Genomic DNA, 22038 nt, shown 5'->3' on the forward strand with positions numbered 1-22038 from the left:
GACCGCAGCACCCAAAGGTAGGAGTTTTGGTGCTGTGCTGCTCAACACGGTCTGTGCTGTCTGTAACACAGGTTCACAATCATCATTTTTATGAGGAAGCAGAACTAGTGTCTCTAAAATTAGAATGATTTATTAGTAAATTAATCACTAGTAGATTACTCGGCCACGAGCCTTTTCTGTGACAAATACAGTGTACTGACTTTTCTTGACAAACAATGCGTGAGCTTTCTATCTGACCTTCTCTGTTGGGAATGTATTTAATAGCTCCACCCCCTCACCCCCCCTTTTTTTGTTCATCAGTTCTACTGGATACTGCTTATTTTGTTTGATCTCAGCTTTTTACAAGACAGTAAAATTCTGGTAGTAATTCTAGTTAAGTAGTGTTTTCTGGGGTTTTTTTAAACCAATTCTTTGGTATCCCAGTTCTCAAGAGTCCTCACAACACAGCACCCCAAGCGGTATAATCAGAGGAGTCTGTACAGGATGTGCCAGTGTTGATAGTTGAGGTTAACAGTAAATTTACTAAACAGTAAAGGTGAATTAATGCTGTGTAATCAGTACAGAAGGTGACTGAGGACTTGTAGTACTTCAGAAGTCTAGAAGTCATCGATCTAACGCAGTTTGTCCCCGTCTTGAACTGACAGCTTGAATTGCTAGGGTGAATGGTAACTCTGGAAGAAGTATAAAAGATTTAAAACTGAGAGAAGAAAATACAATATATTTTCCTGCTGTTGTGAAGAAGGACGAGTTGTAAACTAAATTTGAACTTTAACGTGTAGACATACTAAAGTAATTGCACTAGGTCTTTCTCAGTTTGCGGAACTCTGGAGTTCTATTAAAAAAAGAAAGAGAAAACAAAGTTAATTCATATTCTCTCACCTCTAGGAAAAGGTAGAGGGGCAAAGAAAAGGAAAGCATCCAGTTCAGAAAATGAAGGTGAATACAACCCTGGGAAGAAAACGCCTAAATCCACACCAAGCAAGGTCAGTTCCAGCTATGCTCTTTTCTCCTTGTAAAAAGAGCCTAACAACGGATGACTTTACATAAAAGGTGCATGTTCTTACTATAGGTTGCTAATCTGATAATGGGGGTTATGATAAAGGTGCGTGTAGATGTTAGAGAAGGTTTCCTTCAATTCTGAATGTGAAAAGGGAAAACGTACACAGCATCGCAACAACTGCTTTGTCTTTTCTTTCCTAAAGAAATCCAAGAAGGCCGCTTTTGACCAGGATTCTGATGTGGAAATCTTTCAGTCGGGCTTTGCCTCCGAAACTGCCCCAAAGCCACGGACAGGCCGGGCTAGAAAAGAAGTTAAATATTTTGCAGAGTCTGATGAAGATGATGATTTTGATATGTTTAATTAAGTGCCCAAAGAGCACACAAATGTTTTCCAACAAATATCTTGTGTTGTCCTTTTGTCCCTTCTGTCGCAAACTTTTGTACATTTGACTTCTTTTATGTGATAATGTAATTGATGGTTTTTATTATTGTGTGTAGGCATTTTAACATTTTGTTCTTACACCTACAGTTTTATGCTCTTTTTTACTCATTGAAATGTCATGTATTTGTCTGACTGGCTTGTAGAGATGTTCTAGACAGCTGTGCTAAAGCACATTTTAATTGTCATGGTTGCAAACAGCAAACCTGCTTTTTGAAATGAAGTTTAAACATTAAAAAATGGAAAACTACCGTGTGTGTGTAAAATTTGGACTAGAGGGACTACTTCTACGCAGTTGGGTTTTTTTAAAATAAATATATTTTATTCTTTGCCAGGAGACTCCATGGAAAAAGGTAAACAGTATATGAACATAGAAAGCATTGTTAAACAATCTCAATGTACAAACAGAGCCAGTGAAAGTACATCACAGACTTACTAGAATATATAAAAAAAAAATCCACTAGTGCTTTAAATGAAACCTAAGAAACTGACACTTTAAATCTGTTAACCATTCTACCACAGTTTTCATTCTGCTTCATGGTGATTTAACAAGGCCAAGAAGGCAGATTCTCTCCTCATGTTTCTGGAAGTCCTAGCTGTACTTCCCTAGCACCTGGAAGGCCGGATAACCCAGCTAATTTCTGGCAGTCGATTCTTAAGGAAATACCCCAGACTCACCGATTCAAAAGCTGTAGATGAGTCTGCTGGTTATCGTCCCATGCAGCTTCCCTAATGGCTTGTGAACAAGTAAACAAAACCACGGTAACACTGAAGAGTGTTTCTGCCTTGGAGGCTATCAATCATTACTGTAGACACGTAGTAGTTAATTGTGGAGCTAGGTCACCAGCCAGGTAAGAAACCACTTCTTTAAATTTTAAAGTGACATTAACAGTGGAACAAATGACATCTGAATAACTGATCTGGCAGTTAATGCTGACACCGATGTCCTTTCTGCTAGTGCAGTGAATTTTTGTATACTTTTTACAAGGAAGGAGATGCAAACTGAGGGCATCAAAGACAAGTTTTCATATCAAACTAAATCAGATGGTCCTTTAAACTTCCTTCTCTGGATGTGTACAGTAGTCCATTTCATACGGTTGGTGTCTTGATCGGTTTAGGTATGAGAGACAAAAGGAAAGCACCAAACATCCAGTATAGAAAGTACAGCCATACATTTGTATGTACAAAGTCATCAGAAATGCAACCAGAATGTAAAGTTTGAGATCTGTCTTGTCACCACGCGATCTTGAATGTTCAGAGGAGAAAACAGAAGCTTAACTATTTTTTTGCATGAAATGGCTGATTCAGAGTTTCGAAAGTTTGCATTTTTCTAGTTTTAAGAGTTTAAACAGCAAGGAGTATATATCGATACATATGAAAATTTCTTGGTCCTTGTTGAGTTTTTATCTATATATATATACACATATATAGATATATATTAAGTCCAGAAACTAAGCAGCAGTAAAAATGTTTTTCTTGCTTTTCATCCCTGTACGTAAGGTATTAGGAATGTCTGAAGTAGCTGGAAAGTGTCTTATTGCACCATAGGGGATTGACTGACACTGCTGTTATCCACTGAACTGGGTGAGATACTAGGACTGTGTTCTGCAGTATTTCCATTTGAGGTTGGGGTCAGTGGTTCGTGTCCTTCAGAGTTCTCCAACATTTCCTGAATAAGAGGTGGCATGGATCCAGGAATTTCCATTTTCAATGTAATGACACGTTCTGCACCTTTAAAAAGAAAGCAAAAAGTCCTCTCCGTTAGCGTGATCCGTACAATTTCCTTTTTGTTAGCATCATCAGTAGTAATTTCAGGGCACGTTATTTTAATGGATTTGGTGTCTCCTTCTATACTTCTTGCACACAGAATTACGTAAGTAAGTGAGCCACTTCAGTCATTACAAGAAAAGGCATTAGATGAGCACTCCTTAGCAAATCGATTTAAAATTATGACGCAGCAACTGATATTACACTACAGGTAAATTGGACGAACTGCTGCATTTCACAGAAGGAACCAAAATGGCATTAAATGATACTGAAAAAATAAATGCAACTGTGATCACACAGATGTCTGCCGTTATAAATTGGAATATACGGTTTTTAATCTGTACTGGATCTGCAAAGGCTATAGAATGACAAAAAATTCTGGCTGATTTGTGTTAAACGGGTGAGGCAAATCCTGTACGAGAACTGCAGCGATGCAAGTCAGAACATTTCTTTCCCATATGGAAAACTGAAATGAGAATCGCAATTTAACAAACTGTTGTTTTATAAAAGAACAAATTCAGGCAAATGGATACTTTTTTGGTGAAGCTGCCTTCTGTAGTTTTCAGGCATTTTCTCTAGTGCTAATTAACCACACAAGTACACAGAAACACTAATACTGTTTACATCTGACTTAAATAAGCTAACTGTGCTTTGCCTCGTCAAGCGTAACTGGCTATTTTTATACAGAGATGGCTTTGCAGGCTAGCGCCTGTAGGATTAAACAAAATTACCGCGTAACTCCTGATGACTCAGACTGTGAGCCAACAACTAATACTAGTTTAGTTTAGGGGGAAAAAAAAAACCCCAACCCACAAAGCCACACAATCGTGCCTGATGCTCCTAAGCTGTGTTAAGGCTGCTGGAACGTGGCAGGCGTACCCCAGGGCAGGCGTACCCCAGGGCAGGCGTACGGGGAAGACGGTATGAACAGGCGGACACCTCACGGCTCACTCGTAACTTGCACACGACATCAGCTCGGCGCGCCCAGGAAGCACCGCGCTTAGCACGCAGCGGTACAGCACAAGTGGAAGCCCCCGTCTAGAAAATGGCCAAGCCCCTGCCTGCCACTGGGCAGATAGCTCCGAGGGAACTGCTTAGGGATTAGTAAGTTAGTTACTACAACCGCAGGAATCCTTAGATGCTGGACGGACAAAACTTCTCCGTGAAAAGACAGGCTCTTACCGGGAAGAGCCTGATCTGTAAAGCTGGACAGTTCAGCTGCTGCTGTTCACAGCGATAGGCAAGCAGTGTTCAGAAAGCCCTAAACCAGGCAGCAGTAACACTAAAACAGCTTAAGCAAAGTACAAGGTTCTCTTGTAAACGGGTGATACAGCGGAAGGACTGAAAGCAAGGTAGTGAATAAACATTCAGCTACTGAGTGGTGAGGACCATAAAGAGACAGGAATATTTTGGAATTACACCTCAAATAAAGTGAGGCTATATAGTAGAGATTCTGTTCCACGCTGAGGCGTGAATGTGCTTTACATATTTTGCTGCTGATGGGCAAAAGATTTTTTCTTATCAGGACAACGTCAGACAATTATTTATAGCCATAAGCCTCCGAGTTCAAGTATCTGGTCTAACATGTTGCATAGGATTCCTGATCATCTTAAAATTTGAGTCTAACGGAATAGGAATCTGTGCTTTTTAAAAGTGAAGGAAGGCAAGGAGAGCCAGCAAAATTATTAAAGAGAAAGTCTGGTTCTTGAAGAAACATTCCAGAGGAGAGAACCTTTGGCTATCTTCTGCTTATCCGTGCTGCTGCAATGTCCGTGCTGGAGAGAGCACGCTGTCCGTCACAGCAGTAACTCCAGAGCGGAAGGGAGCGCTTAAGTTCATGCCTTAGCTGAGGAGCTTCAAAAATCATCTACAAAAGGCAAATGACCAACTTTCCAAGTGAATGCTGATTAAAAAGTCTCTTAAATGTTAGGAACAAAGGGGCAAGCACTATAATTGGAAAGAAATTAATGCAGAATTATGCTGAGAGCTTCTCTACAAACCACCTGTAGTCAGAGCAGTGTTGGTGAACTGAATTTGGCCACCTTAAATACCTGCTTTCTGCTGTTACGGAGTAGGTCAGTTGCCGTACCAAGTATTTGTGTGGTTATTCCATTCCAGAGCCACGGTACTTTTTCAGGTCTTGCAAACTTCCAATTTAATACTGGGGTAAGAGAACTCAGAGGACGGTCTCTTGCTGCAGTCCCGCGAACGCTTACTGCTTTTGTTACACTGCTTCTGATGCCACAGAAGAACGCAGCCGCATAAGGAACTCGAGCGTAAGGAGACACTCTCAGTCGTTTCAGTTCATGCTTACTTTGGTAACTGCTTTCAGGGACCGTGTACCATCAAGAGCCGTTATCTTCTAATGTACACCTTTTCAAATGAAACTCACGACACACCCACCCTGCCAGGACATCGCCAGTCCTTTGGTACGATTTAGTTTTACTATAAAACATTAATGATATAATTGAAGTTAAATACTTATGTCAGAATGGAAAGGAGAATCCTGTCTTGTGCGTTGAACGTAAAGGGACAGAGCCGTGTTCTTGAGGAGCTGGAGGGCTCCGGCAAAGAAGCAGGAAAGCGGAAATAGATTTCCCACAAGCAAGAACAGTAGAACGAAAGGGCTCCCCTAAATATTTTTTATAGCTCAGTACTGCTGTAAGTTTATGTTGTAGATTCAGTTGGATGGAGCCTGCTTTACTTGAGGGTAAACTGCAAGCTTTCGATAACCTGGTGAGTGGTTCCTTTTTAGGACGCTTTTGCTTCCAGCTCCGGTGTTTCCCTTCTAGGTTATTCTTTTGGTGCTAATCAATCCAATTAAATCGCTCCCTTCTTTTTATAAACATAGCTATAGCTTAATCTTTTAACTTACGTATTGTTTAAAGTCTAACAGTTCGGGTTTTAATGTAAAACAAGTGTATTTATTTGAGTGATTTAACTGCTGTTTTTTTTCCCCGAAGTCTTCTCAAAAACCATGTCAAATGAAATCAGTAATTTTCTCAAAAGCACAAACCCAATCTATAGCTACATAGGTACCTGTACGTACAAGCTCACGTGCTTGCTTATCTATCGGGGTAGCAAATCTGTAGTTGAATAAGCATAGTAAGAAAGAGGAACTGCACCAACCACTGTAAAAAATAAGAATTGTGGCACTTTGTATTCAGGCTGGTACATCTCCGATACAGCTCGTCAGAAGCCTGGAGGTGAACGTATGTGAAACAGCTGGACACGTCTGAAATTGCGTCTTGGGGAGATACGGGGGTACACAAACGAGAGGAACGGAGTCACCTGCGAAGCCACAGCACGGGGCAGAACAGGCGTGCACAGAGGCCGCTAACGAGCTGGCACTCGGCTGACGGTCCACTGCTTCTTTCAGAACCGCTGCCCGGCCTCCCCTCTCAGGCTGTACACATCAAGGGACAAAGCACTAAGCGGGGAACCTCTCTGACGAAATGGAAGCGTTCAACTATACCCGTGCTTTAGAGAATTTATGTGATAGCGCTTAGGCTGTGTGTGTTTCACATTCATCAGTCAACCCCATACAAGGCTACACAAAATGTTAAACCAAAATTGATCCACGTGTAGTGGATTAGAGGTGCTGAATCTCCAAAATCCTGGATCGAACCAGTTCTAAACCTTCAGTACGTCAGACCACAGATTAGGGGAATTTTGGATGCACAAGTGTTTTCTGCTGTCTGTAAACGGACTTTGGTTTTTTGAACGCCATTAGTGATACCAAGTACTCGCTGACCTGCACCCCCTTGTAAACATTCACACAGGTTTAATTCAGGGTTTTATCTTCTCTTAAAATGACTGACAAAGAGTTCACGCTAATGATTTGCCAACCTAGTTATACCTAAGATGACATTTTCACTGTAAGTCGCATGAAGACTGTAGCACCATGTATGTTTAAAGCAGAATCAATTTAAACACGGGAGTTACAGGAAGGGGAAGGGAAGAGAAAGGTCACAAGGACCTTTCTTAGATATATTAAAAAAATAACAACCCAGGTCTCTAGGCCAATTTCCTCTGAAACGTAACACTGACACTATTGCTGAATTATCGGGAGACACGGTACCTTTTGCACTGATGCTACGAAGATCTGTGATTTTCATTAAGATCTTTGGGAACATATGAGGCTTGTTGGGTCGTCTCTTTCGGATATAAATTTTCAGTGCTTCAAGCAATGGTTCCTGAAGCTTATCCACTTTCATTGGTTCTTCAAGGTCCTGGCGATCTGTAGAAAAGTATCATATCACTTGTATGATTTTAAATATATATATAATTTTTTTTTTTACAAACTCCAAATCACAGAAACTCCTCCATGTTCTTGATTAGAACTCCATGAATTTCATCTTTCTCTCCACTTATGACCCACACTCTGTGGTGAGTATTCCATAGGAAGAGGATAAACCATGGCTTTCTGAAACTTAGATTCATTTTTCCTTGGTGACTGGAAAGGTTTGTCATTTGAGTGGTCCAGAATTACCTCCCTCTCCAAGGGGAAAACACCTCGCTGCAAAGAATATTTCAGAATTAATTTTGTATGCGTCACTGATAAACTACCTAGGTATACAAAGAGATTACAGCTAAACTCGTTTTTGTATCAATACTAAAATAAGTGAGTTACCATCAGGTATCAGCAGATGGCAGTGCTAGCTTGAGTGACAACAAACGTCACCCATAAACCAGGATGCACCATCACATGTTAACGACATCTCGGAACCCGTCAATGCTTTTGATGGGTTACAGTTAGACACACATGAAATCGGAATGATTTTGTACTAAAGGGCCGCTGCCGACAAAGACCGACTCTTGTTTTTTAAACATGCTCTGGTAGCACCCAGTTTGTATTTCAACAAAATGGCCCAACTAAACAACGTGTGTTTCTATTGCTAGTCCAGATTTTGCAAAGGAGGAGAGAGACTAGGTGATTAAAATAACAGACATTTACAGAGGATTTTGGAAATGATCTGAGACTTGGCTTTTTGTATTTTAAAACCATGATTTTACCTGATTTTGCCTGACAATGTCCCTTTCAAGTTGTAACCAGCCCCCCCCTTATGTCATCAGTGCCACTATGCCGATTTCAAAGTACAATCTATTTTTTTTCCTAAAGAAAGTTATCACCAATGACTTCCGTGTGAATGTAACTATATGCACATGCACGCAGTTATATTTATGAGCAAAAGCTGCGTAACGGGCATCTTGCCGTAGCAAAGGTCACTCATACAGGTACCCATGTACCGCTTATAAAAAAATGCAGCAGGATATATGCTGTAGTCCTTTATCAGGCAAATAATAGGATCGGTTGCTTGGCAGAATGATTCAATTCATTTAAAAACGTATCAATAATAAAACCAATAACTATCACCAGTGGAAAACAAACCTTCAGTGTTGAGCGGTTTATAACACATATATACATTTTATATATATGTTTTAGTACAGGAAAGCAAAACAAGTAAAACATAAATGACTATCTTATCGTGTCTGTCCTTTTCAAACGCATCCGAGTTCATGCTGTACGATACCTCCACAGATTAAGCAGATGGCACTAAGGAGACCTGTTTCTGTATCATCCATTTCCAAAGGCAGGAGCTGGTTGGCAAACGTGAACACGAGATCAGTCAATGGGCCAAATCCGGCGTTGTGCATCTGAGTTCGGTTTAGGGTAAGGCCATCTGAAAAGGTCATGGTGTCTTGTTCTGGTGTGTATCTTGTGCAAATTCTAAGGATCTGTGGAAGGACCAAAAAAAAAAAATTTGAAATTTTTAGAATTCAATCCATGGCAGGTTTGTTGCGTTTTCTCGATGCGGCAAACGACCCACAGAACCGCAGTACACGGTCACGTCAGAACAATCCAAAATCGAAGTCCAGTTTGTTCAGTTCTAGTAGCACAAAAATTCTCTGGTACAACATAAATATACGTGGTTGACTATGGGTATTTTAATAACAGAAATTTAAGAACAGAAATTTCCCCCCTAGTTATGAAATAATCAAAACTTCTATGCAATTCTCACCACTTAGGTCACCAACATTACCATAATATCCATGTAAGCCGCTCTTTAATTAGTATGCTATACGCACCTAACTATAAAACGCTATTGCACTGCTGATCTGATCCAGCAAGATCATGAAAATATCTCACCTCTTCGAATATACACACATTTCATTGATTTTGGGGATCGATTTTGCATGACACTGCTTCTCTGGGTTGTGTCTTTGGTAAGGACAAGTGTCTCTGCGGTATCTTATGTGAGCGTGGACAGCTGTGAGTTGGTGAAAGAGGCAGAACGTAACTTCCCTTCTTCTGTGATAGCAGATAGGAAAACACCCCGATGTGAACACAACCCCTGCGTGAGTGATCCCTAGAGAGCAGTGCAAAGCCCTCCATCTCCCGAGCAGCTGCAGTTACAGTCTCCACGGAGCGCTGCTTGTCTTGCCAGCCTGGGAGCTCGCACCTGAGCGGATGATCAAACTTGGAACCTCCACACAGCAGCGCGCGGGGCTGCTGGCAGCCAGGCCAGCAGCCTGAGGAGTTGGCCCAGCTTTTCTTCTTTTACGGTTGTTGTTACGTCCGTGTGCCGTAACACCGAACCTCCTTGCCAGCCGGTTGGCCTCTAGACTTCCCTGAGGCTCTGGCGCTTCCCCCATCCCGAGCCCTGGTTAGTGCTGGTAAGGGGCGCGTACCCCGCCTGCCTGGTGCAAAGCGTTATCTTCCCACTGCTGACGGCGTCACGCACTCCTGCGCAAGCCCAGGCAGTGTTGGTTTTGGCAAGTTAGCTTGTGTGACGACAGCCACCCCGCACTGACCCCAGAGGAAAGAGCATTCAAGGGGAGGATGGGGATTCACAGCTCTAACTGGACACGGAGGAACGCAAAACGCATGAATAAAACACTGAGGATGCTCTGCATTTTGTTAGTAAATGCCTCTGGGGTAACCGCAGCGTCAAGAGCGCTGTCGCAGTGGAGGTGCAGTGGCAGCACGGCCGGAGAGAGCGAGTGCGTGAACGCTTTCGCCTCTCAGAGCAAACCCAGGACGCGTCCCTTGATAGACTCCGTACGGCACGGGCTCATTTGTACAGCTGCTATTAATGAACACTGCCGTAAGGAGCAAATAAAAGAGATGTCCATCATGTTGACATATTTCTGTTATATATATCAATGCGTAAAGTTGAAAATAATCAGGGATGGGAGAAGGCTTATTCCTAAACTAAACTAAAATAAAATAAAAGCTTGCAGAAGTCTAGCTGATCAGCTGAGCTAAAACTACAGCCGTATTTTTTCAGGGTTTGACTGTATTTATTTCCCATACAGCCATCCTACTTTGTTTTAAAGATTCAACAAAAAAGATTTACACGAACATAAGTGAGCACAGGGTGAATTTTAATTATTCCTATAGCTGCCGAAGCTCTGAGTCAGAGGCCCCAGCACTTGGCAGCTGACCAGTCTGGGCTTGGTTCTCCCACTTTCATCTTTCCCTGGCAACACTGCTCCAAATAAGCAGGGAGGAGAATGAGGAGGACATGGCATGTAAGAGACCTACAGGGAAGCTTTTATTTCTCGTCTTAAATCCCTTGGTAAGAGACTTAATAGGGTGTATTTCTGCAGAAGGCTCTTCAACTATTTTCTATCTCAGCAATAACCTTATCTCACATTGTGGTATACACTGAAGCACCAAGACTCTATGTGGTTGGACAGGCATGTTTCACATTGTTCCCCTACCCCTGAATTAGAATAAGCTCTTGAAATTACTTGACTCAATGACGAAGAGAGGCACAAACACAAATGCATACCACTCAAATTCTTCACTGACCACAAATTCCCCACTAATATAAGTGATCTTAAAAGGCTGCTGGTAACGCCAAAGGTTTTGTAATAGCCAAAGTGTATTTCAGGATTATTAGCAGAAATTAACATTATAAAGCATGGCACCCTGTCAGTAAGAGACAGCATGTTTACCATATTCTACGCTGCCAGTAACCACAGGCAGTTCTCTCTCCTGAAGTTCACCGTTGGTTATCCTTTTAAATCATTAAAAGGATTGTATAGAAAGGAGAAGAAACATGCAGAATTTCTTGTTTTCAAGAACAGCAAGGTTTGAAAACTTTGAATATTTATTGAGAAACCCAAGAGCTACTTGGTTTACTTCTCTAATGGCATGCAAGAGAAACTGGAGTGCAGCTCTTCCCATCTGAAGCCTGCACATACAGTAGCTGCCTTCCAGTAAGGGCGCGTGGCCCGCGATGATCAGGTATCCAACTTTTGGAGGAACAAGGCTCTGTACTTCTTAAGTGGTACTGATTTTCCCTTAGCTCAACTGGGGAGAAAGGCAGCCCTTTTTATTCCAGTGCTATTTTAATTGCTAAGCCTTAGCAATGAAGAGTTCCTCCCTCCACACGCTCAGGACTCCCAGCCCAACAAACTGGCGGAGCAGGACTTGAAGCTAAATTGGGCAATGCTACCTGCAGCCTCCCCAGCAGCTGCCCAACCAGGGGCGGCAGATACAGTTCCTCCGTATCCTCCCTCCGAGGGCAAGTCTGGATACCGGCTGCCAGCGCCGCAACCGCCCAGGGACTCCTGGCCCAGAGGGACTGGGGTGCCCCGGAATGGTTATCCCAAACCCGGAGGCTGAACGCGTGCCTCCTGCCATACAACAGGCTGCTGGCTCCCTCCCTGCCAAGCTCTCCGTGCTCACCCCATAGTGCTGTAAGCCCGACCCTGTTTGGGGGTGCATGCTGGGGGTGCTCAGCAAAGACCTACCAGACCACCGCCCCCCAGGGCTAACGCAGAGGAAGACTTCCAGGCTGAATCCTCATCGGGAATGAATTTGGGCTTAGGTTACTCAGCCTAGAGCCCCCGTGGGCGTACACAGAAAGAGATCTCCAGGGGCCTTGGAAAATTTATAATTAAAACATAAAGGTCCCGTGGAATTTAGCTACTTCCAGGCTTAGGCAGCAAGTAGGACAGCTTTTTGCAAAAGGCAGCCTTCAGGCTTTCATACCTAAGTGCTGCGCCAGCTGTTAACTGGAGGAGGCTGCAGTGGCTCTGCTGGCGCACTGGCACAGCTGAAGCTCAACTATGTGTTTTCTGCAATGCACTTAGCTTGACTGCAGCAATCGGGTCTCAGGTTTCTCCTGCATTCCTTCGACATTATCCCACAACACGCTGTTATTAAACGCCGAGACAGATCATTTGAATTTTTTTTTTATTATTTTTTTTTTAAATTTGTGTCCTTCATCAAGATCTGCGAAACACCATGGATATTGCTAAACCTTTCTTGGGCAAACTTCCAGTGTCAAAGTGAAGCTGATTTCAAGCTCATATTCACTGAAGAACATATGGGAAATGTCAGCGCTTCAAAATAAGAAACGACGGTATCCTTCTCTGTTTTAAACTGAACCACTGTCTAGAAGACATCCTCCTAATGTCCTCAGTGTTGTTTAGATTTTGTAACCAAGCCAAGTATTTTAGCTGTCACTCTGCTCTTAAATGCCACTTGCAGCCACAAGTAAGGTTCTTGCCCATGACTAAAGGGCCCTATGTTTTAAGGAATATTTATATCTTAAAGTGTCTGGGGTTCCTATGAGCCAGTTACAAATCGCAAAGCAAAAACCCTACGGGTTGCACAAAACCCAAACCATCCAGAAAGTCGCATTTACAACATTTTTGCTACCATAGAATTGCTACTCATTTTAAACAGATTTGTTAAGGCAAGCTGGGCTTTTTTTAACAAATGCTGTTGTTACATGCTAGCTGCCTTAGCCGGCTGGGACGGTTTCCTGAGAAGAGCAACCCAAGGAGGTGACTCTGAAACGATGAACAAGCCTCCACGGTGCTACCACACCCCATCAGCACGGGTTATTCCACACACACCAAAGCCTTCCCAGCACTAACACGCAGGGTTTTACAACAGAGAGCAAAAATGATATTATTAAGGATTAGCATTCAAGGACTTCTCAGGTTTTTCTCCATCAGATTTAAGACAGGCTGGACTCCGGGCTCTTTCCACATTCATTTTGCCAGAGCTTGGCGAGGCTGGCGGTGCTCAAACGCTGCCGGGCCAGTGTACCAGCAGACAGAAGCACTCGCTTTTACAAGGGTTACTGACTGAAATTTAGTAGTATTTATCCCTGAAACTTTTGGCACCAGAGCAGATATAAATTCCACCATCCTCTATCGGCACTTTCAGCTGCCTTGCGAGGCCTGATGTTATTTCCCTTCCAAAGATTTTGTTTGTTTGTATATAAAACAATACTCTGGCCCATACCCAGTGGAGTTTACTGAGCTCCTGGCATCATTTCCTTCGTCAGCCTGTCGGGGGCTTTAAGCATCCAGGGCCGCAGAAACCAACTGAGCAGAGCCCTTGGCAGGGTCTACAAATGCTTAAGACGGCAATCCAGAGGCAGCACTGCTGGGTGGGTAGCGAACCAGGGTCCTGCTGGTGGGCAGAGCCCGGCCACCCTCCCTGGCTGGGCTGGGAGCCCCACGCCGTTCCTCCTGCGTGCCGCGGCTCTGGGGACACGTCCAGGGAATTTCACAGCAGCGGGATGGTGAGTGCACACCGGCGAGGCTCACGCCCACGCTGAGCAGTGCTCGCACAGCAGACCACGGGCAGGCACCGGCAGCGGGTGCTCACGCAGCAGGAGGGGGAACGGCGCTCACTCCGCGTCTCAATGCAGAAAATAAAACGCTCAAAACACGCCTCATAATTAGGAGAACTAGCTTGCTGGGAGGGGAAATGTGCGCTATTAAAACACTGCTCCAAGTACTGAAATTTAGCTTAAATAGAGAGCTGCATTGCAATTCCGATGATGTGCAGGTGATGTGGGTTTAATGGATATGGGCATTTCACAGACATCGCGCACACTACGCATTACCGTGCTCGTGGTAATTATCCCTTTTTCTTTTTAAGCAGCACACAAAATAGTCACATAAAGTTCGTGTAAATGTCGAGCAGGAAAGTTAGGACTCTTCGCAAGAACCATGTCTTATCTGTTCCTGTTTTTTGAAAAGCCTCAGCTCCTCCCTGCTACGGGTAGCTATAGCACTTGCTGGGATGTGTCACCTTCTCCGGCTTCGTGAAAAATAAAAAAAGAGAATGAGCAGGCCATCGGGAATGACGGGTCTCAATAAAGTTTATAACTAGAGCTTGAAGGTTGCCACATGGCCACAAAGTAGAAGTAGTGAATTGTATTAAAGAATCAAGCCTTTCTATCCATTCATTAGTTGAAATAAAGTCACCGTTTACCATCTGCTTCATTATTCTTTTTCTCATCTGGCAACTAGGCTTTTCTTTAGTCACTTTGGTCGAAGTCTGTGAAGTGCCTTTATTGAGGCACTTCAGCTAAAACCTGAGGCTACCCCTAAATACTTGATATTGTCCAGGCAGTGTTGGCGACACAAGCAGCGAGCGGAGCTGTCAGGGGGACCCTGTGCCACAGGGGCTCTGCATGCTCCCGGTGTAAGCCCCCACTACCCACCCCAACAAAGAGCGCCCGGAGCTCACGGGAGCCTGAGCAATTACAGAATTAGGGTATGGTTTTTCCAGCAGCTATGGAGCCAGGACACGGCAGCAACAAATAGGGGGTGGCAGCTTAAGGGCTGAAGTTTTAGGGGTAAAGAGTTTGGATGTGCAGATTCTTGCTATGTCCTGGCTCCTCCCCACCATTTTGGGGTAGTTTCTGTATTAACCATTTGTTACTGGTTACGATAGCAAAGCACAAAGCAGTTCCCATCCCACACCTCTGGCAGAATACACTTGAGGCAACGCCACAGTTTATCGATTACTGCATGCCTTTTGGTGTAAGGGGAACGTAACTGTGTCTTATCAGGACAGAGCTGGTGACGACAGGCGTGCAATTGGTAACAAATGGTCCTGCCCCGCGGAGGGACCACACACAGTAACGATGAGATGGTCAAGTCTGAATGAGTGCCCGGACGAAGGGGACAACGAGAGGTGAATCTTGAGCACGACAGGGCAAACTCAACCTTCCCTTTTTTTATAGGCCGGAGAACGATATCCCTTCCCCTCTCCCACCCCTCTTCCTCCTTCATCAATGTCCTCTAGATGCGATTCTTCAAAACAGCTTTTGACAGAACAAGAGGAAAAGGTCACAGTAGTTAACATCCTCCTCAATATGATCCTGTTTGAAGCAATGCATTTTTAGAAATTCCAAGATTAAGTACTGCAACTTCAAATTCCCTAGCTTAAACTCCTGTGTCATGCCAAAACCAGCCATCCTACAACGGGCTTCTTGGCCATGCTTGGCTCAGTGAAGACCTGAAGGTTTGTGCTCAGAAGAAAACATTTAAAATATGTTTAAAACACATTGAAAATACTGTTTTACTGAATGTTATTGCTACGACCAAGAATAAGAAGCGTATCTGCAACAAAAGCCTGAAGACCTCTAAGGTCTTGATAAAGAAATGCTGAGATCCCAGAGGGTTCCTCTGAAGGTCAGCGTGACAGAAACAACCGGAGACAAAGGAAGGGAAGACAGCTTGCCTTGACATAGTGGCAAGGTCTGGAGAAAAACTCCAAGCCCATCTGCACAGTTCCCTGCTGCGGGTTGTATGCTTGCCTATTTAAAATTAAATGACATTTAGCTAAAATCTGTACGGAGTCCATTACAGCTTCCTCTTCCACAGGTGCCTGCAGCACTGGTGAAAGCAGGGGTTCTGCATGCCGGAGGCTTGCGCCTGCCGGGCTCCAGGTGCACCAGGTTCCCCTCTACAGCCTGCAAAAATCTCACTCTGAAGATTTGTATCTTGTTCCTCAAATTACCACATGACCACAGGTACAGCACGTTCCTAAAACAGTATACAGCGGACTGTCTTTCTAGGTATCCTTTATACAGAGCATTATGTTTTGGAGGGAGGAGGAAGGAGGAAGGAAGGAGAATCAGATCTCTCTTCAGTGTTAACAATAAGGAAATTTTTCCGAAGTTGCACGTATTTCAAGTTAGTGCCACAACACCAAAATGCACCCTTCTTGCAACTATGCTGAAATCCACAAACTACAAGGACTTACTACATACTTTGGAAAGTATGCTCATCCCATACAACACGTCTGTAGATGTGCTAGAGTCCACTGGTGACTGTACCAGACTACCCGGTAAGTTCAATTTTGCAACCATAAGGCCGGGGCAGTATTTGGCCCCCTCCCCCTGTCGATTACAGTAAAAAGAGCAATAGAAAATACATTAGTAGTAAAACAATGATGTTAAAAATACATACCAGTATATCCAGGCAGGCTGCTTTAAGTAGAGTTATCTGGTCTGCAATGGTCAAACTTGTAAAGCCTGGCAATCGCTTTGCAAATTCCACTATTTTAATAATGCACTTTGTTGCAAGTTCGCTGAATTTGTCCCAAAGTCCGAGGTCCAGTCGAACCCGATGATCTGCGCTGGAGTTCTGGAAAGACAGACAGAAGGCACCATAAATCAACAACGTCCCTTTCAGTAAATGGTTTTCAAGGGAAAGAAACAACAACCGAAAGTACTCCTTCCAGAAGTACTTTCTATTAACATTCCAGGCATTTTCTGCAGCTTGCTGTTGGGATGATGCTGGTTTTAAACTTGGATTAATCGCCTGAAAATTCCTTGGATATTTCTCCGTTACTTACGATTGTAGAGGCCATCTGTACAAGGAATACAAATGAACTTAAACATTTCCAAATGCCACTATCATCATTCTTCCTTGCCATTATATAATAAGTGCATTGAGAGAGACAATTTACAGTTGTACCCCAGAAAACATAAATGAACAGTGGAACAAGAATATCAGGTCCTCATCTGGAAAAAGCAGCACAATATTTGGAACATAGTTTCACATATTTAAGGTCTTAGCAAATTCGTTCTGCTTAATTTATCTGCTCTGTGGCTCTGCAAGAGTTTTACAGCTTTCTCAAGCTACAGTCTCCCATGAATTAAAGAGCATTTCTTTAAACAATGTTAGGAAAAACGTCATGTGCGCTGATGAATGCTATATGCTCATTTGACGGCGCATCCAACATATACCCTACTGTTTGAAGCGTTACAAGGACATTCCAGCTGCATCTTTCAGAGACTGTTTCCATATATTCATGTATCTTAATCTAAAAGTCCGTAATTTGCTAGGATGCGTAGCAAATCTGTTAAGTTTGTGATTAAACTCATGTTTCCATACATTCAGAGTAACCACTTAACCCTTGAAAAAGTTAAACATGTCAGCCAAGAACCGGCCGACTCAAGAGTTACTGTGATCTATTTGGCGCTAGTCCAACAAAAGATGGGGGCATGGGGTGACCTGGTGAGTCATTCCCAACCCGTCCGTGATTCCCATGGGGTGACAAGAAACAGGTAACGACGGAGCTCTGAGATACCCGAGGCCCCTCTCCTCCTTCCCCAGCGTGCAGCATGTTCCCATTTTGCCAGCATTTGATCCAATGCTGTTTGGGAAGCGACCAGCGCAATGGTCCCTCCCGCTATTTCATGAGCCACCAAATTTAGTGCGTGTTGCAGCTGCCTTCAGCGTCTTGGCGATCTCCTCTTCATTGCAAGAGGAATTTTACCTGTAAAAATATGCTGGTTTTGAATTTGCAAAAGGTGCTGAGCTGCAACCAGGGAAAACCAAAGGCAGAGTTTCTCTCTTCCGCGTCTCATCTGAGCTTGTTGACTAACCAAGAAAGAGAGAGGCATCTCCAAAAAAAGGCCCACCCACTCCAGATAGGTACTTAAGGCAGGTAAGGGAAAATCCCCTCAGGTGGCGGCTTTCTCCCCCACTGCCTTAGTCTTAGCTGGTTGAAGTTAAAATGTTAAATTAACTTTAATTTTAAAGTTAAATGAGAGGAGTCTCAACCTAAAAGTCTAACAGACATGGCAGAAAAATAGCCATTGAAAAGCATTCAATTTACGCAGATCACACTTTCTTGGAGGAAACATCTCTAGTGACCCTGCCACCATCACTGCTGATGGTGAGGACGTCCACCTCCTTGGAAACCTTTGAAGCCATCAGCTTTCTTTGGTTCACGGGAAGGACACAGGGCCTGAAGAGGCCGACGAGGGGACGTGGGGTGAGCTCAGCTTGGCTGTGATGCTCTGTCACTCCCTCCCGGGGCTGCTTTTGCAGACGCCACGACCACCGTCAGTCATGAAGGGGAAAGCCCTGACAGGTCCTAAGCGTGCCGCCAGCCCAACATTCACCCTCACTTGCAACAGGGTGGAGACTCGAGCCGGTAATATTTCTATTAGGCCCTTATTACACAAAGTAAATGCTAACCATGCCGAACAGTTTGAAGGTGCATACGTGCTCTTCCCTGCTCCCCCTCTTTTTAAGGGATAAGAAATTAACTTCATAATTTCTATTTTAATTTTTATTCTGGGAACTTCTTCTATTTTGTTTTGTTTTTTTAAATGACAGAAGAGAAGATAGGAGAAAATGTCTTTATAATCCTAAACCTAGAGAATTGCCTTCAAAATGGTCCAAAACTGATGGGTTAACAGTCATTGTAATGCCCTTTGAAACATTTCTTTCGGCTACTGGAGTATGCATCCTTCAGATTTATTTTATTTCATCCTCAAGGACCTTGGTGAAATACAGTACATTGGAGAAAAAATAAGATCAAGATGTGCAGTCATTCAGGCTGTAATTAAATTTAATAGGCAGTTTATCCAGTTCATAGAAAGATGGCATAGCGGAGAGCTACACAAAGCAGAGCCTAAAGCAGGAAATCATTTTACAATAGGGTATCCATCTGGAAAAAAAGACGTTGCATGAAACCAGCAAGTGTGAACGAAATCTTCATCAGTATCATATGAGGTTACTTTATCATGCTGCAGTACCGGCAACGGGAAGTTTGACATGTCTTCTATTAAGAGTAATGCATGGCCGTCTTAACAAATGTAAATCTAACTCACTATTATGCAAACTGAAGAGAAGGGGCAGTCAATAAAATACAAAATAACCGGGTGTTTTATTATGCCGGGTGCCAGGTTCCTCAGCATTGGAGCTAATGTGGTTTACACATTATCTTTGAGACGCTACAAATGGAAAGACTTTTAACATTTTATTTGGTAATGAATGTAGTTGCAAGCGTCATGGAAAATAGCTAGATTTTTAGCGGCACTTCTAAATATGGAAAACCAAAACTGACTCAATATCAATGTATAGGCCGAACAGTAGAATACGGGGTTAATAAAATGCACGTTAGAAACAAACTCTGATTAAATTTGCCTGGGGATCTCCTCTAACCATGCTGTGAAAAAGATGCAGACGCTATGACTTTTCCTGAATATTTTACTGAAGCAGTTTTTTGGGTGTCTTTTCCAGGAGCAGCCTTGCATGTTTTTCAGGCCTTTGCACCAGCGCACATATGGTGGAACAATACTGTAATACACCCTAGTGGCATCTTTATCAGTGGAAAAGCCCAACCTTGCTATGAAATCCAATTAAACAGCCATTTTTGCCACATAAATTGATCCCATTTTTTCCATCATTTTTGTTTTTCCACTGCAGGCTGCTCTATCTCCACATTAACGATACAGGATGAGGTACTCGCAGAAACATACACAGTAGCAGAATCCCTACCGTCTTTAAAATCCACTTTACAAAGGAAACAAGGCTCACAGGGGCACTCTGCCCTAATCAGGAACACTTGCTATGCCTCTTTAGTAAAAGCAGCAATGCACTCCGGCTCCGGTGAGCTCACCGAGGACCAGAGCACACGTCTCTGCTCAGTCCCAGCATCAGGAGATAGAGATATATATCTATCTATCTCTACATATTCCTCTGCAATGGCACAGAACAATAGCCGTGTAACTTCTAAGCCCAGCACTTACAAAGGCCAAAATGCTGCCGAGATGCAAAACCTCTTCACTTCCAGCCAGCCAAGAACGCGCAGCAAGGGTCCGCAGAGTCAAAATTATTTTCTGTTTTATCCTCCCTTTATCACGAGGCTGGATGTAACACAGCTGTAGACTTACAAATAATACCAGTCTCAAGGGACAAGCAGTATAGTTACACTCAATTATACTATAAAGTATGACATCTCCAGAGAAATTACTAAGGCACTCTCTCTTACCTGGATGACAGTAATAAAACAGATCTATTTATGATGGACTTTTGAAATCCATTACGTTTAAACAGCTTGCTGATTCTCATCATCGGCAGAACTATACTTGCCACTGCCCACCAAATGCAACTGTTAAGTCAAATGACCCAGGGAATTTAATATGAGTGCTATTCTCCCGTTATTTTAAGTAGACTTTTATTAACTATGCAAAGTACAGTAATTATTACAGATAGGGACACTTTTTCTTTTTAAAGAGCAGATGGATATAAAAAAAACATAATTGAAAATGCTTCTCCAAAACTGTTTTTGAACAGGTAAAAATACCCAATGGGGGAAAAAAATCACCATGTAACCTTTCCCTCTGGGAAATGCAGGCTGCAGTGCTCAAGAGCAAGAGGAGCCAGATACGCAAGCCAAATGTCTGAACAGATTTTTTTATGATGGTATCTCTGCAAGGTCTTTTTTACCCCGCTCTCTTATACTTAAAATTCTTTGCTCTTTTTAGCATCAAACAAAATCATGTTTTAAATCAGTCTGAACGATCACGTAACCAAAGGTGCACAGAGGCCACGCTTGCAGAACAGTTTCTTCCATCCACCATTTCTATCAGTACGCAAGTGCAAAGCTCATGAAATTCAAGTGAATCCACATCGATTCAATACACTCACTTCTCACCTCTCGCTTGAAGAATTAAATAAAAAACTTTAAGGTTACAAAAGCAATCTGTATGCTCCGCAGCGTGAGCGCGCCATGCTTCATGACTGCTAGCCTGTAGAACCAGGCATGAAAGCAGAACTGGTGGCAGTCTTCTACCCGTACTAACTTGTTACTGTCAAGAAAAGTAGAGTGGCGTAGGCTTCTACCTCCCCTTGGACTCAGCATTTAGAAAAAGGGCTGTGTGCTCCTTTTTTTTGGACTTCTGGTCTCTATTTCAAGTGTCTCAAAAGGAAAGATTACTGCCTGAGCCCTGCCGTTTGATCAGCAGCTGGTGGTAGTGTCCAAGCACCGAAGCTGTGCTCCTCCAACCAGCACACACACCTTCCGCCTCCTGGATTCTTCTGGATTCTCCGCTGCTGCAGAAAGGCTTCTCCCCAGCTCCTGGGCTGACGGGCAGCTGGAGATGAAGATGACCCATACTCCAGCCCCAGCAGTACTGAGGAATATTTTAATCCCCGAGGTTTTCACCAGGTGCAAGCAATGGGGGGAGGCCGTACTCTGTCCCTTCCAAAGCCGGGCAGAGACAGCATTCACAAAAATGAGATCTTATACTGAATTCCTACCTAAAAAGCTGGAGTGGTCACCAGACCTTAGCTAGATGAGAGATTTAAATATTCCGCATTTCACACAGAGACTATGGGAATGCAGCAAGAAGACAGTTACTATTTAGCACTGCTGCTATTAGTATTGACACAGCTGTTGAAGGAAGCTGTATCACTCTCAAAGATTCAAGGTAAGCCAAAAATAACTCTTTCAGTATAATTTTGTTATTGCAACTTGTGTAGTACCAAACCATGACAAAGCGGCAGGGACTTCAGCCACGTGCAGCTAACCGCTGTGGAGTTCCAACAGACCAACAATAAAAACAAGAAATCTCTTTCCCCAAGCTGTCCGATCTGGCCCGAGATACAAATGACCAATATCCAGCCTCAGAGAGAGTGTGGTCAGGTCATGGTTACTCGGGACCCATAGACAGACCAGATTCATCTGTTCATTACTTAGATCCAGGTGCTCTCAGTAAGGGCTCTGAAATTCCAACAGGGACACAAACTCACCATGG

At 43.4% G+C, this 22038-nt stretch overlaps 2 protein-coding genes across 3 annotated transcripts in view; one reads left to right on the top strand and one right to left on the bottom strand.

Moving 5' to 3' along the window:
* Positions 1-1364, top strand: part of TOP2B (topoisomerase (DNA) II beta 180kDa) — a 66642-nt gene extending 65278 nt beyond the window's left edge. The window contains exons 34-36 of the mRNA XM_009324185.1: positions 1-17; positions 852-983; positions 1203-1364. The exon at positions 1-17 is cut by the window's left edge and continues 90 nt beyond it. Of these exons, the coding sequence (XP_009322460.1) occupies positions 1-17; positions 852-983; positions 1203-1364 (311 nt within the window). The remainder of the gene's footprint in view (positions 18-851; positions 984-1202) is intronic.
* Positions 1365-2728: 1364 nt separating this feature from the next.
* RARB (retinoic acid receptor, beta) overlaps positions 2729-22038 on the bottom strand; it is a 214142-nt gene continuing 194832 nt past the window's right edge. For both annotated transcript variants that reach the window (XM_009324186.1, XM_009324187.1), the window contains 4 exons: positions 16448-16624; positions 8740-8944; positions 7287-7445; positions 2729-3169 (listed from right to left, as the gene is read on the bottom strand). In XM_009324186.1, coding sequence (XP_009322461.1) covers positions 2973-3169; positions 7287-7445; positions 8740-8944; positions 16448-16624 — 738 coding nt within the window. In that variant the 3' untranslated portion in view covers positions 2729-2972. The remainder of the gene's footprint in view (positions 3170-7286; positions 7446-8739; positions 8945-16447; positions 16625-22038) is intronic.

This window comes from Pygoscelis adeliae, unplaced genomic scaffold, assembly GCF_000699105.1.
Source record: "Pygoscelis adeliae isolate BGI_AS28 unplaced genomic scaffold, ASM69910v1 Scaffold25, whole genome shotgun sequence".
Lineage (NCBI taxonomy): Eukaryota > Metazoa > Chordata > Aves > Sphenisciformes > Spheniscidae > Pygoscelis > Pygoscelis adeliae.